Below are 15988 nucleotides of genomic sequence, written 5' to 3' on the forward strand. Positions count from 1 at the left end.
CCAAGGAGTGTGTGGCAAAAACTGCTATCCACACTCCTAGTTATCTCTCATTCTTCCATAGTAACAGAAACCCCAATTTTCAGCTGGGCACATTGCTACCCAGAAAAAAATTAAACGTCCCACCTCCTCTTATAGGTAGGTATGGCCATCTGACACAGAAAGGAAAAGGAATATATAAGGAATAATGAGGGAATTCCCTGGTGGTCCAGTGGGTAAGACTCGGCGCTCCCAATGCAGGGGCCCGGGTTCAATCCCTGGTACGGGAACTAGATCCCACACGCATGCCACAACTAAGAGTTCACATGCCACAACTAAGAAGTCCACATGCCGCAACTAGGAGCCCACCTGCTGTAACTAAAAAGAAAGATCCCGCACACCACAATGAAGATCCCATGCGCTGCAACTAAGACCCAGCACAGCCTAAATAAATAAATAAATATTTTTTTTTAAAAGAAAAAGGAATAATGAAAAGAAGTAGGGATTGTTGAGCTTAGTTAAATACGAGCCCAGGATCATGAAGTGTATGTGGGGTTTAAATGGGCAGCAAGGCAAGAGCCTGGGGCAAACTGCTGACTCACCCATGTAGAAAAAACCTGCTTTGGCCAGAGCTGCAGCTCCCACCGGGGATGCCTGGGGCCAGTTCTTGAAAGAGTCCAGTCGGAGTTCTTCATTAGCAAAGATGCTGCCATTGCAACACACTTGAATAAAAAGCGTATGGTGAGACCAGCAAGCTTTGATATTGCAAGTATCAGTGTTTGAATTATCCTTTCATATTTACAGACAGAATAATATGTTTGGCATTTGCTTCAATATAATTGAAGGAGGGGATTAAAAAAGAAGAAACAGGCAAGGCCAGACTGACCACATGTTGAAGCAGAGTGGTAGATGCATGGTGGGGATTTACTATTGTCTTATTTCTATATAGATTTAAATTTTTTTATAATAAAATATTTTCTAATTATCTTTTCACCATATAGCATCAAGATAAAGCAAGAAAAAGCTAGAGGAGCTTCCCTTCCACCCCAAGTTAGTATCAGATTTGAGAAAGGCAAATTTTCCTTGCAGCTCCCTTAAGAGCAGGCACATTTGTTTCTTGCCCTTTGGGTATCCACTCTATGCAGTGGTTTCTATTAGACTTTCCACACTGGGCTGGCCCTGGGGTTTGGTTCCTGTCTTCTGCACCCTTTGAAGATCTGAAAACCAACTTATGTTTATTAAATATGTTAATAAAATTAGATACTGCAAAATCCCTTAAGATGAAAGCTTGCTTCATTATTCCACTTAGCCGCAGGATTCCTGCTGTCACTTTAGTTTTAACTGGAATATGACTTAATGTACTGGAAAAACCTCAGTCTTTTCCTCCTGTGTGTCTCCTTTACTCTCACACTACCATCACATTCACGATACTTTTGATACAAGGTGTATGGGGGTTTTCTTCCAGTAAACAATTCTCTGCAACACCAGCCGGGTGTCCTACAATTTAACTCTGTTCCAACACTGTCTACTTAGTAGTGTCAGATCCTACAGGTTAAAGGCTCAATCCCATAACACTGCTCCTACCCCATTTCATTTGTTAGAGTGGATCACAGAACTCAGAGAAACACTTATGTTTGTTTAGTAAAGGATATAATCAAGGGTACAGATGAACTCGCTAGTAGAGTGAGATCTGGGAGCTTCTATCCTCATGGAGTTGGAATGTGTCACATTCCCAGTGTGGATGTGTTCACATACCTGAAGGCTCCTGGAAACCTGTACTACTGGGATTTTTATGGAGGCTTCCTCACACAGGCATGATCGATCATTAACTCCATTTATACTCCTCTTCCTGCTCTGAAGAATAGGGGGTGGGGCTGAAAATTCAAACTTCTAATCATGGCTTGCTCTTTCCAGTGACCAGCTCCCATCCAGAAGCCATCCAGGAGCTCACCCAGAATCACCTCATTGGAAACCAAAGACGCTCCCAGTGTTCTTATCACGTAGGAGTTTACAAGGTTTTAGGAGCCCTGTGTCAGGGACAGCGTCAAATATCCAATATTAGAACAAGAGATGCACCTCGTGATGTTATCACTTAGGAAATTACATGGATTTTAGGAGCTCTCTGCCAGGAACTAGGGGCAGAGACCAATATTTATTTTCTATTATTTCACATTTAATTTCTTAACAGACACTGATCCATTTAAGAATGTTTTCAAAAGCATTTTATCCAGAAACCTTAATTGTTTTAAAGGAAATTCAGTCAAGGACCCAACCCTGACATATTTCCCTATGCTCATTTATGTTAAAAAACTAAGTCAATCCAGGAGACCAGAAACTCTAATGAAATGTTTTAAAAAATTACTATGGCACCATAAAATGAGGAGGAAAATGGAGGGGTTAAAAAAAAAAAATTAGGCTGAAAAAGAAAAAGCAAAAGAAGAAATAAACAAGCAAAGCTTTTTGAAATAAGTCTGAATCTTTACCTGAAGCCATAGGTAAATCTCTCCTGACCCACGAATTCACAAAATGTTCTCCCTGGAGAAAATTAAAACTCAAGTTATCCTACAAACGACTATGTATAAAACAAATAAGCTACAAGTATCTAATGTACAGCACAGGGAACATATCCAATATTTTATAGTAATTATAAATGGAGCATAACCTTTAAAAATTGTGAATCATTGTGTTGTACACCTGAAACAAATATCGTGCATCAATACCTCAATTTTAAAAAATTCAAGTTATCGACTTGGAGCATACAACTATCTATGAATAAAAATTAAAAGAACTCCCTCCTCCAACCCTGCCCCCAAATGAAGTTTCATTGGATTGAGTGTCAGTGTTGTTAGAGAATTATTCCTTTAATTAGTATTTCTATTAATGTTGTAATTTTTTATGCAGCGTAAAGGGAAGAAAAAAATACTGTGAATGTTTATTTATACTCAACAGGAAGCCGTCTCCGGGTCGGTTTTTCCAGAGATCCAACTCAAAAGCTAAGTTACAACAAGATATCACAGAGGTCCTTTGACTAATGAGAAGTATGAGATACAGGAAGGAAACTGGATTCAGAAGGGTGGTTAGGTATTGAGTAACTGATTCTTCTCTGAAAACTGCACCCAGATTGCTAACTGAAGAAACACTCCTCCCCCACTTTCAGGCCATGTTTTCTGCAGGGTTCTCATCTGAGTCGTGTTAGCCAATAAATTCGCTCTTTTTGCATAAGCAATTTAAGCTGGGTTTTCCCATCACCCGTCACTAGGGAAGCCTTCACGATAGAGCATAAAGTAACGAGCTCTGAGGCCCACTGTGGGTAGTGTGCAGTGGTCTGAATGTCTTATGCGGGCACTCAGATGGGGGTGGCCAAGGGAAGCTAGGGGAGGTGACCTCAGTCAAAGAGGGTAAGACTACCAGGAAGGCAGACAGACCAATCAAAAGGCAGCCTTGAAAAAAAATTCTAAGGGCTCTAGTTGACCAAGTGAACATGCTTTTCTTCAATCTGCCCAATGGGAGGTAGGAGAATGAAATAAGGGAAGAAAGAAGGAGAGCCCATGACAAAAGAGTGATGCCGCCCCCTTCTCATTCAGATAATAGGTACTCAAAAGCCAACTTGAGAAAAAATGTGCTGTTGTAAATTACCGTGACGCCAACAAATCCCTTGTAGCTTTGAATGTACCGGGTAATTTCCTCTGAGGATTTCTTACTTTGAAGAAATTCACATCTATAATTAATAAACAGAATTAAAATTTACCCTGATACTGTAATAGAGATGTCCTGTATCTTTATATAACTGCAGTGACACAATGGACATTTGTTAAAACTTACTGCATTGTGTGCTTTAAATTGCTCAATTTTATTTTACTTTGATAAAACTGTCAAAAAATTTACCCCAAAACTTATGACAATTATCATTATTCTCATATAATTATTATTTCCATTAACAACATGTGTAATAATTTAAAACTAAATCTTCAGATTATCTTCTCTCTTGAAACAAAATATAATTCAATCAAAGAGACAGATTTACAGTAATATATAGACTGGAGGGGGTTTTCTTTGTTAAATTAAACTATGGTGACTATATCTAGTTCCTGTGGTTAAATAAAAGTTACTGGCAGCAAGGATAACAAACAATAATAAATTTCATCCACTGAAAAACATATATCACTACTCTGTAAAAAAAAAACACAATGGAAATTAATAAATTGAATTTTTTAAAAAGAGTATGAGGAATACATTTTGAAAACACATTCCTGGGCTTCCCTGGTGGTGCAGTGGTTGAGAATCTGCCTGCTAATGCAGGGGAGCAGGGGACACAGGTTCGAGCCCTGGTCTGGGAGGATCCCACATGCCACGGAGCAACTAGGCCCGTGAGCCACAACTACTGAGCCTGCGTGTCTGGAGCATGTGCTCCGCAACAAGAGAGGCTGCGATAGTGAGACGCCTGCGCGCCGCGATGAAGAGTGGCCCCAGCTTGCCACAACTAGAGAAAGCCCTCGCACAGAAACGAAGACCCAACACGGCAAAAATAAATAAATAAATTAAAAAAAACAAAATAAAACATTCCTTTCCACAAAACAGAAGCAATTTTTTTTTTTTTTTTTTTTTTTTTTTGCGGTACGTGGGGCGCTCACTGTTGTGGCCTCTCCCGTTGCCGAGCACAGGCTCCGGAGGCGCAGGCTCAGTGGCCATGGCTCACAGGCCCAGCCGCTCCGCAGCATGTGAGATCTTCCTGGACCGGGACACGAACCCGTGTCCCCTGCATCGGCAGGCGGACTCTCAACCACTGCACCACCAGGGAAGCCCCAGAAGCAATTTTTAAGTTAACTTTAAAAAAATCTCTCTCATTCAAATTTAAGGTTGCTTTCTAGTGATTTTATAGTAACATGAGGGCTGAGAGTCAGGAGGCCAGAATGTTAGTCCCAGTTCTGCCACTAACGGGAAGTGATCAATCTTGCCACTGTTCTCTTATACAGACATGAGAAAGTGAACTCCACTAGGTGAGTCATATATTGTTCTAGGGCCACCACTCTGGGTAGCTAAGGTCCCCAAGTTTTAGATGTACAGATCCTTCCGAGGAGTGCCCCACACCTGTACGCAACCCAAATTCGTACACAATCCGCATAGCACATGACGGACAGGGCCCTCCCCACATGCTTAGTGTGGATTGAGAAGGTGCTCGATAGACACTACTTCTTTAAAAAAAGACAACAAAGGGCTTCCCTGGTGGCGCAGTGGTTAAGAATCCGCCTACCAATGCAGGGGACACGGGTTCGAGCCCTGATCCACGAAGATCCCACATGCCGTGGAGCAACTAAGCCCGGCAGCCACGACTACTGAGCCCATGTGCCACAACTACTAAAGCCTGTGCTCTAGAGCCCGCGAGCTACAACTAATGAGTCTGTGCTCTAGAGCCCGTGCTCCGCAGCAAGAGAAGTCACTGCAATGAGAAGCCCGTGCACTGCAACAAAGACCCAACACAGCCAAAAATAAAATAAATAACAAATAAATTACAAATATATATATAATGTTTAAAAAAATACAATAAAGATCAGCTTATTTTATTGATTTACAATTATTTAGTACACTGAGTACTACGTTTTAATGAGTAGGAGTAGACTCAGACATTGTGTCCATAGTTTATAAAAGCAGCAAACAAAGCCAAAATTGATGCCCAAACTGCTAAGGTTAGAGCACAACCAACAAGAAACCGGGGAATTCTTAGTTCTAATTCCAGCTCTGAAATGTAGTGGTTAAGCATATGCTCATGACGACAAATAGGTGGAAGGTCAAATGGTCATGGAATACACAGGAGTTTTTACAAGGCATTTGCGCCATATACTTTACTCATCACCCTCATAACAACCCTACAAGCTGTGGATTATCATTTTCATTTTTACACACGAGACTCAGAGGGTCAGTAATGGGGGTCACAAGTGGCCGGCTCTGTGTATCTGCGAGCCTCTGCACTCTGCCCTGCCCTTTGTATTGATAGCAGCAGACCTTAGCTCCTTCCACCTCTGGAGCTGAGTGCTGGACTCACATCTTCTCCCTATGCTTCTCACCTTTCCCTCAGTCCTACGTCAGAGAAGGTGGACCAGGGCCACCCAAGACAGGATGTGCAACTCTTGTTGGTGTTAGACCATCACATGATGGTTGATGTGAATGGTGCTGCTGGGAGTTGTCCAGTGTATAACCCAGTGACACTAAGCATTGTGGCCATGAGACTAAGTGAAGCTGTCGAGGCTACAGCTACGACAGGTGCCCAAGAGCCAGGGCTGATATTCACTCGGTACACACCCATGTGGTTCACTGCCAACACTCAGTATGATTGGCTGGGTGTCTATTCTTGACTGGTCAAGGAACCAGAATGACATTCAAAGTATTTAACCATCTGGCTTCCTGTATCCCTATAACTGTCTCATCTGCTTGTCAGGAAGAGCTCCCCTCCCTTTCCAATCTCCCTCTCCATCTCTCTCTCTTCCCCTCTTCCTTCTCTCCTTTGTTCCCTTCCTCCCTCCCACCCCCTCACTTTCTTTTCAACCATAAAAGAAATACACATTTGTTTCCCAGAATTTAAACAAGATAGAAGTGAACAAAGTAAAATATGAAAATCCCTCTCCACCTCATCTCCTGACAAACCCAAACCTCAAGAGTTCAATTGTTTGGTCTGTATATTTTCTTAACTTTTTCTATATATATTTCAAACAAGTTCATATATAGGCTGAATGGTTTTAAAGGCTTATACTACACATTATTTTGCATACTGCTTTTTTCACTTAACATATCAGACATACTTCCATTTTTGTGAGCATGGCTGTCCATGTGAAAGATGACTTATTGTAGGTCTGGTTGGACCTACGATCCAACCAGAAACTTCTTTGCATGTATGTGGTAGGTGTATGACAAATATGTTAAAGAAATAAACTATGAGCCGAAGCACACTGCTAGATCCAATTATTAGATTATAGGAAATACAGGAAGTAGAGAAACATGTTAAATGACACCACAGAAACATTCAGCCAAACACAGAGTGTAGGCAATTTTACAGGACAGACTACGGGGCTCCTTTCATGAGTAAGTGACAAGAAAAAGTCAGGGAGGAGGAAATCTGTAAATTAAAAATCTTGAGATATATCAACTAAATGTCATGTATGGACCTTGTTTGGATCCTGATTCAAATCAACCAATGGCAAAGAGAAAGTGAGGTGGGGGGATGTGGACATTTGAACACTGTCTCAGATATTTGATGTTATTGAGGAATTACTGTTAATCCTCTTTAGAAGACAGAATGATACTGTGGTTATGTTTCTTTAAAATATTTTTATATTTTAGAGTTATATACTAAAATACCAACAAGTGACATTATATGATGTCTGGGATTTGCTTTAAAATAATTTGGTTATTTTTATTTCTGGGGAAGGAGTGGGTGAGAGATGGGTAACATATGATTTGGCCATGTGTCGATAAGTGTTCTCTCTACTTGTATATGAAATTTTCCAAAATGAAAGTTTTAAAAATTGTTAAAGGAATGAATCTGTATTTGGTAGATACAGAGCCATGTAGAAAATACTAGTAAACATAACATTAGAAATAATTTTTAAAAGCACTTCATTTTCTAAGCAGAGAACTCAAGACCATTGTAATAATCAAAACTCTTACTGAGTTTTTGAAGTACAATGTTTTCATTTGGTATATATTCGGCAGTGCATGAAACCATTTGTAATAATGTTTTAAACATTGTCTTACTTTCCAACTTCCTTTATGTACCATTTTACATCATCCCTATGCAAATTATTCCTGTTTATTAAGGCAGATCCTGAAACTTATACTTGGCAAAACATATCTTAGTATTTTGGATAATAAAACAGTAAGAAACTATTTTGAAATTATATAATTAAAAATTTTCACGATATCATCAGGGCTTTCTTGCTTGAATAAATCCTGGAGTGTTCCAATTTAGGAGAGAGAAAGATCAAAACTGAAGGTTCTACTCTGGGAAGGTGACTCTTGCCTTTAGTTTTGTTTTGTCTTAAAAAAAAATTACAAGCAAAAAATATTTATCTACTTACTTGGGGAACCACTTGGCATGCTCCTTCCAGGGGTCATCATCATCTTCCCAATTTCCTAAACAGCCACCACAGGAAAAGCACTGTACAGTGTCACGTTTACCTGCATATGAAGGAAGACACTTAGATTGCCCGGCAACAGCACCATGAAATGGTCCAGAAGGGGTGTCTCCAGAAGTTGACTGCTCTGTGCATGAATGAGACACGTTCCATCCCATCTGCCCACTCACACTCTCATCTGGCTGAATCCTCATCCACAGCCCCACTGCCCTAAGTGACCATTTCCGAAGCCTGGGACCCCACCTCTCAGATGAGGCACACACAGAACTCTAAGCTGTTGGACTCAGTATGCTCACTGAAGTAGTGGGGAAGCAGAGGAATCCCCCGCACTCATGAAGTAAAGCGCGGTTAGAAGACCTAAGCTGTAGCTTTGCTATGAAATTTCAGTGGAAACTTAGGCACATTTCTTTTTTTTTCTTCACATTTGACATTTGTATTTGACAAGTATATTTTTCTTTTCTGACAACTGTTTTTAGGGGAACTACAAAGGGATCAACACACTAGCTTTCAAAACTAAGAAGAAAACTTACTTGAGGTTTAAGGCATTTTGAGATGTAAATGGTACACAAACTGGTAGGCAAATTACAATCAAACTACAGACTCCAACTTTTTTGAACACGACAGAAAGATCTGTTTTTTCTGCTTTTTACTCTGCTTCAGTTTCTATGTCAATTAGGACATTAACTGTAACATCTTGAAGAAATAAGTGATAAGCACATTGTGACATCTGGGGAATTCTATACCAGAAATCTCTTAAATTTTCTTCTTGGGTCCAACTTGGGTAACACCATCAAGGTGAATTTCTTCAGCTTCTGCTATTAATTAATTAACAATAGTAACAATTAACATTTGATATATCCAACATACACTGTGTGCCAAGCACTATGCAGTGTACCTGAGATGAATTGAAATACTTTGTCTCTTTTTCTTTTAACTTTTTATTTTATATTGGAGTACAGCCGATTAACAATGTTTGATAGTTTCAGGTGCACAGTAAAGCTACTCAGCCATACATATGCATGTATCCTTTGTCCCCCAAACTCCCCTCCCATCCAGCCTGCCACATAACATTGAGCAGAGTTCCCTGTGCTATACAGTAGGTCCATGTTGGTTATCCTTAGGCACATTTCTTAAACTCTTTGAGCCTCAATGAAGTCAACTGTGAAATGGGGGGAAAGGGCAAGTTTGTCAGATTAGTATTAGTGCTTAATCCATGCCTAGCATCAAGTAGGTACTCAGTAAATGATAGCTGTTTTTGTTATCACAATTCTCACTCAGCTCTGTCATAACATTTATGGCGTGGCTAGGATAATTCAAACAAAGTATCATTTTCTGAAATGCAACTTGCCCTATATGTTAGAGTTAGCTTTAAGGTTAAAACAAAAACAAAAACCCTACAATACTGCTGCAATTAAAAGAATCAAAGAAAGATCATTTCAGAGCAGCAAAAGGAGGATGGGTGAGAAGGAGACTGGGGTCAGGCTGACCTCACAGCTTATTTTCAGGGCCTTAGAAATCCAGTCAAGTATTGTCTAAGGTCCAAAGTTTTAGTAAAAGTCACTATCTTATTTTTTATATATTTTTGGTAAATTGACATGTACTACACATAAAATAAAGCTAAAGTGAAATTACTGAAGTTGAATTTTAATAAAAGAGACCTTATACCTAATATAACACATTGACCAAGTGAGGAAAGATTTACAATATTGCAACTGAAACATGGAACCTAAACTTAATTCCAGCAAAATATTTCAGAAAATGACTTCAAACTACCTGTAAAGACAAAGCCAGCAGCTGAGAGCTCCCTTGGGGCTGTCCCTTGGGCATAAAATGGCCATTTCTGGTAGGACTTGAGTCTGGCCTTCTCTTCTTGGTATCTTGCTTTGTCGTCCCTCCTCAACTTGTTCTCTGGATTCTTTACTCTTATATCATATTTGGCAATGTTACCAACATCTTTGCCCAAAAGGAACTCACAATCTGGATGGAACTTCTTATGGTCTTCCATGGGGGGTCTCTGGAGGCTGGTACCAAAGAGGATTAAGCTACAGCAGAAGCACTGAACCCCAGATTTTATGTCAGTGAAATAAAACCCAGCCGCTGCCATCTCCTGGGGTGTCCATGCACTGTAGTCGTCATAGGTCACAAAAGTCTTTAACCTTTTTGCTTCACTACGCATTTGAGAATTAAAGCCTTTTTGCATTTTTTCTCGTTCTTTCTGCTCCTCTTTTTCTATTTCCTTTACATATTGAAGCATATCTATGCCTAGAAGACCAGACAGCTCCGGGAGCAAAGCATAATCAAACTGGGAAATCCTCTCGTCAGGGGCTTTCTCCTGGGCGGCCATTTTCTGAAAAGGGGAAGAAAATGTTCGTGAACATCGCCACCTGGTTTACTAGTCCTGAGGTTTGTTTCAACCCTTTATTCTTTCTGTTTTTTCTTCTGAATAACACTGATCTTCTGCTCATCATTTAGCCCAATTCAGAGCAAATATGCAAGTAGGTCTGTGACAGCAGACCTTTATCCTGCCCTCAACAGTAAGGTCACCTATGGAGTCCAAACAGTTGGAGGCCCCCTTATCAGAGCCTCAATTGTCACTTAAGTTAAAGGCATAAAATAGGGGATACCCATATCATCATATAACAACTTCAAAGATGTGTGCTTGCATTCTCAACATTTCAAGAATCAACAAGGTATTCCACTTAATACCTATAGGTGGAGTTGAATATTTCCACTCTACCAGCTTTGCTCTATGTGCCCCGCCTTAATCCAGCTCAGCTGATTTAGAATTTGCCCATCTACCCACATTTCTGCAACAGTTGCAGCTAATTGAAGATCTTGATTAAGCCCAAGCATGCCCTTCATTTGGCAGTACCTAATGCAAGGAAAAGAGCTCCTTTGTCACTAATATGTTCAGTACATTTCAGCAATGGTTCCTCAGGAAGCTCTATCGGTCCACAAGGTTACTTGGCTTTTTGACTGAAGAGCTCCTTCATTTCAGTTGTCTCTTCATGCCCTCTCCCATAGAGTCCCTTTAGTGGATATCAGATGAGGGTCACATTCCAAACAAAAGAAATATCTGCCCAATTCTCCCTCTGGTATCATGTTCCTTCCCTTTACAGAAGGAACCGGCCAAAGCTTGGTGGACTTGGCAGCCTAGGGCTCTTTCTTAGTACTTTCATTTTTGCCAAAACAGCCCAAACCATGAAAAGTGGGAAAGAGATTTAGAACCAGGGATGCCAGGCTGGCTGCTGAGGACTTCCTTATTTGCCTCACTATTCTTGGCTGACTTTCCCTCTGTCCTTATTTCTGTTTCAACCTATTTAGCTGGTTCTTCTGGCTCTGGGTCTATCACCTTTAAATTCCATTCCTGGGGGCGGGGGAGGGATAAATTGGGAATTTGGGATTAACAGATACCCATTACTACATATAAAATAGATAAACAACAAGGATCTACTATATAGCACAGGAAACTATATTCAATATCTTGTAATAACCTATAATGGGAAAGGATCTTAAAAAAAGATATATATATATAAGTGAATCACTGTGCTGTATACCTGAAACATTGTGAATCAACTATACTTCAATAAATTTTTAAAAAATAGCAAAAAAAATATTCCATTGCTGTGCTTTTCTTCCCATGAATAATTATAGTACTAGGGCAAATTCAAACCAGGATGGCCTCAGCAGCCAACCTGGCATCAGTGGTTCTACGTCTTTCTCCCACTTTTCATCTTTTTTTCTCCTAAACAAAGCCGGAGCCAGCATTTAAATTAAGTCAAAAACTGTTCCCAGGACTTCCCTGGTAGTCCAGTGGGTGAGACTCCACGCTCCCAATGCAGGGGGCCCAGGTTCCATCCCTGTTCGGGGAACTAGATCCCTCATGCATGCTCCAACTAAGTCCGCATGCCACAACTTAAAAAAAAAAAAAAAGGATCCCGCATGCTGCAACTAAGACCTGGTACAGCCAAAATAAGTAAATAAATAATAAATAAATTAAAAAAAAATTGTTCCCATTATCCCATTCACACTGCCAACTTCAGCAAGTACACAGGGTCAGATAACTGAAAAAACTCACAAGCCCCTACACAGTATACTTACTTCAGAATTTAATAAAGGTAGAGGATAAGGTACAAAAATACAGGCAAACATCAGAGAGGTCTCAGACTCCAGCCCCAGTTTCTAGGACCCTTTCTCCGTTGTTCAGGACATGCTTCATTTTAGGTAATGAACCACCTAGATATGTGCAAGGTACCTTGGTCTCAGGGAAACCACACTGTCACCTGAGGAGGGGTCTTTTATGCCACTCCAGTCACGTGGCCCGAAGTAGGCTGCCTGACCAGTCTCAAACAAGCTGGTACGGGCTGCCCCCTGGTCTCTCAGATCCTAGCACAGGGCTACATTCATCGCTAGTTAGTATGTTTCATTTAGGTTTGGCCAACAGACAACACCATGGCTCCAGGCCTCCCTGGAGGTAAATAAGCACAGGGTGGCAACAAACCAGCTGGAATCAATCCTGCACTTCTACAGCAAAGTTCAGTGGTCAGTTTTGCTGGTATCCAGGCCATTTCCAGGAGGAGAGAAGATCTCCAATGCCCTCTCCAGGTTTCATGCTCATTAATTACAAGTGCTATGAGTGCCAGTGATGCTGCTGTGTTGTGCAAAGGATTTAAATCCACACCTGTATGACTCCAGTGCCTGTCCTCTTGCCTCCAAAGAGAGAAACAAGAGTAAGAGAAATAAGAGGGTCATAAGTTTAGGTGTGGAAGAAAAGCACTTTTGCCAGAGATGGTAATTTACTTACCTAGAGGTTTATCCAGAGCCCCGGTCAAATGGAAGGAGAATGCATAGTGTAAATACGAAGGCTCTCTTTGTCTTTTAGTGGGAAGCAGTGAGAACATATTTGAGGAACTGAAACTCAAAACAAGTTGCAGTTTTCTGAGAAATCACCAGTAAATGGTCTAGGGTGGTGAGTCAGCAGGGCTTAGTCAGGAACCAAAAGGTCTCACAAAACCTACCAAATCCCACAGCGGAAGTGTTTTATTCTAAATAATTTAAGATTGGTTAACGTTTCTGGTGCTAGTATAAGTCTTATTTCTTTGACGGCAGTTTCCATCTTTCTGGTATCTTTTAGGGTTTTCTCTTTTATCTGTGGGTTATAAAATTTCAAAGTTATTGTGCCTCAGTGTGGGTCTTCCTACATTCATTGGACCCAGTGGACTTGTTTCAAGCTGAACGTGTGGGCCTCCCATCAGCCCTGGGAAATTATCTTCTATAATTTCTTTGGTAATTCCCTACTGCCTACTATCCTCTTTTCCCTCTTTCTGGTATTCCCATTATTCAGATGGGAATTTATCACTGAAGTTTGTATCTTTTTTTTTTGCTCACATATTCTTTCGTGCTTTGGCTTTACTTTCTGGGAGGGTTCCTCTTCATTATCTTCCAACTTTACAATAAAAATTCTTTTTTTAATATTTATTTATTTGGCTGCACCGGGTCTTAGTTGCGGCACGCGGGATCTTTCAGTTGGGGCACGTGGGATCTTAGTTGCGGCATGCAGGATCTAGTTTCCTGACCATGGATGGAACCTGGACACCCTGCATTGGGAGCGCGGAGTCTTACCGGACCACCAGGGAAGTCCCACCAACAGTAATTATTAAGTTCAGCAATTATATTTTCAATTTCCCACAGCTCTTTCTTGTTGTCTCTTTCTTATTTTCACACAATCTGATTTTTTTAGCCAATGCAATCTTTTATGAACCTCTCCTATGCTGTCAAATGACAAAATTAAAACAACTTAATAATGAGTTTGTTGTCCTTCAGTCAAGGGAAAGCAATCCATAGACTGGGGGGAGCACAGTGTCTCACAGCGCTGCTCCAGAGGGATGGGGGGAAAGAGTGGGTTTTATAGAGAAGAGGCATGATTGGCTAAGAGGTCAGGGATTCATTATACGTCTAGCAGGTCAGGCAAACTAGGTAAAGCTGAGTTGGGGGATTGTGATTGGTTTATATTAGGTTTCCTTGACAGGTGTTTCCTCTAAGTGCAGGCTGACTTGGGTTTAGATTTGTGACTTGGGTTGGGCCACTGAGGCAGCCCCCATTTTGTGGGTCCCGATATACAAATTATCTTTATCAGTACTAATACAAATAAAGTTCACCTGCCTCCTGAATGATCTGTTTCCTCCAAGGCTAATTACCATTTACCTTTTTGTTCATTTTTCACATTACCAGCTTTCCTCAAATGTATACTGATCCTTGGTTTTCAATTCATGTTTGAAAATTAGGCGATTTCAAGGCCGACTGATCAAAATTATGGCCAAAAATTCTGATGAAAAGCCACATGAGTGTGACCTGAACCTAAGCCCTTTACTTTATGGAGAACAGATTGGGGAGCCAAGATTTACCCTGGAGAAGCCCTCAATGTCAGAGAAACACCTCAGAAAATGATTTCAAGTTAGCTGTAAAGTCAGAGCTAGCAGCTGAAAGCTCACTTGGTGTGTTCCTTGAGCACAGAATGACCAGTTCTTGAAGTATTCTTCATTTTGGGATGCCCAGGGCCCACCCTAGCTCCTCTAAGTCAGCTGAAACAGTTTATTCCATTTTTTTAGAAGAGAAGAGTCCACTAATTTTTTGCCTCAGTGTTAATAACACCTGCATATTAAATAGTCTGATGGTGGGGTGGATGGAGTCAACTGTCTCATGCAGAGACTTTAATTTAGTCTCTTGATTTTCAGCCCTTCCCATCATTCCTGTCCGCCTTCAACCTGGCATTCTGGGCCCCCAGCTGCTCCAGGGTTCTGTACAAGGTACAGAGTCTCCCAGGAGTTACATGTGTATTCAGGCTGTGGGCTCCTTTGGTCTGTTTCACTGGTTACTACCATTCCATTTGAGTTTCCACCTTCCAAAAATTTGTTAAAATATTCTGTATGCTGATGGTCCCCTCCTGCTTTCTTAATTTTTCTGGGTTTATAGTTTTAAAAATCATTTCAATAATATTGTGTAATTATTACCAATAATAACTAAAATTTGCTTAGAGCCTACTACTTGCCAGGCACAGTTCTAAAAACCTTAGATATGTCCATTTAATCCCTTTAACAGTCCAAATGAAGTAGCTATTTTTATTACCTACAATTTACAGATGAGAAAACCCAGGCACAAAGGGGTTCAGATTAACCAGACAGTCTGGCAACAGAGTCTGCACTTTTAACCACTGTGTTTGGCTGCTATAAAGGCTAGATATTAAGGAAAGGCAAACCCAGGTGTCCCAGAAAGCTCATGCTCTCTCCATTTTGGTAGTTTAGCCAATTGCTGAGTTACCAAGTCTTCAAGCTGTTACCAGCCTCATCGGCATGTGAACTCCTCTAGCCAAGCTCTGGTCCAACAGGGCCTTTTACCCAGCCAAGAAGCAACCATTGTTAAATAGCTGACCCTTCCTAACTTTTGTATTAACACATATAACAAGGACAGTGTTTTTTTGAAACACTTTCCCCGGTACATCCAGCTGCTCCTAGACCAGCAATTCTTTTTACAGGAAGTTTAGAGGTCAAGGGAACCTCTCTGCACTGCTGATTGTTCTGCCTGTAAAATTTTGCCCAATCAACCTTACTTTTCATCTATAATGTTATGTACATCTGTGTCCAATGCACATTACAGTTACTGTAGCACCCTGTAGATTTTGTTGCCGTTGTGAAATTTTTTTTTTTTACTATTCTATTTTCTAAATGTTTATTGATGATGTATAGGACTCTTTCTGATCTACTTTTTAAAATATAAATGTATTTTATTTCTTTATTTTTGGCTGCATTGTGTCTTCGTTGCTGCATACGGGCTTTCTCTAGTTGTGACGAGCAGCTCCTACTCTGCGTTGTGGTGCACGTGCTTCTCAT

General features: G+C 40.6%; 1 protein-coding gene across 13 annotated transcripts in view; it reads right to left on the minus strand.

The window, feature by feature from the left end:
* LOC113617449 (general transcription factor IIH subunit 2) overlaps nt 1–15988 on the minus strand; it is a 65656-nt gene that overhangs the window by 23372 nt on the left and 26296 nt on the right. For 5 of the 13 annotated variants that reach the window (XM_027100901.1, XM_027100905.1, XM_027100900.1 and 2 more), the window contains 5 exons: nt 9876–10449; nt 8046–8145; nt 3613–3694; nt 2460–2511; nt 579–698 (listed from right to left, as the gene is read on the minus strand). In XM_027100901.1, coding sequence (XP_026956702.1) covers nt 579–698; nt 2460–2511; nt 3613–3694; nt 8046–8145; nt 9876–10449 — 928 coding nt within the window. The other 8 variants (XM_027100907.1, XM_027100908.1, XM_027100906.1 and 5 more) reach the window with 8 other exon arrangements.

The sequence above is a fragment of the Aethalodelphis obliquidens genome, unplaced genomic scaffold, assembly GCF_003676395.1.
Source record: "Aethalodelphis obliquidens isolate GAN/ISIS:26980383/991018 unplaced genomic scaffold, ASM367639v1 scaffold4, whole genome shotgun sequence".
NCBI lineage: Eukaryota > Metazoa > Chordata > Mammalia > Artiodactyla > Delphinidae > Aethalodelphis > Aethalodelphis obliquidens.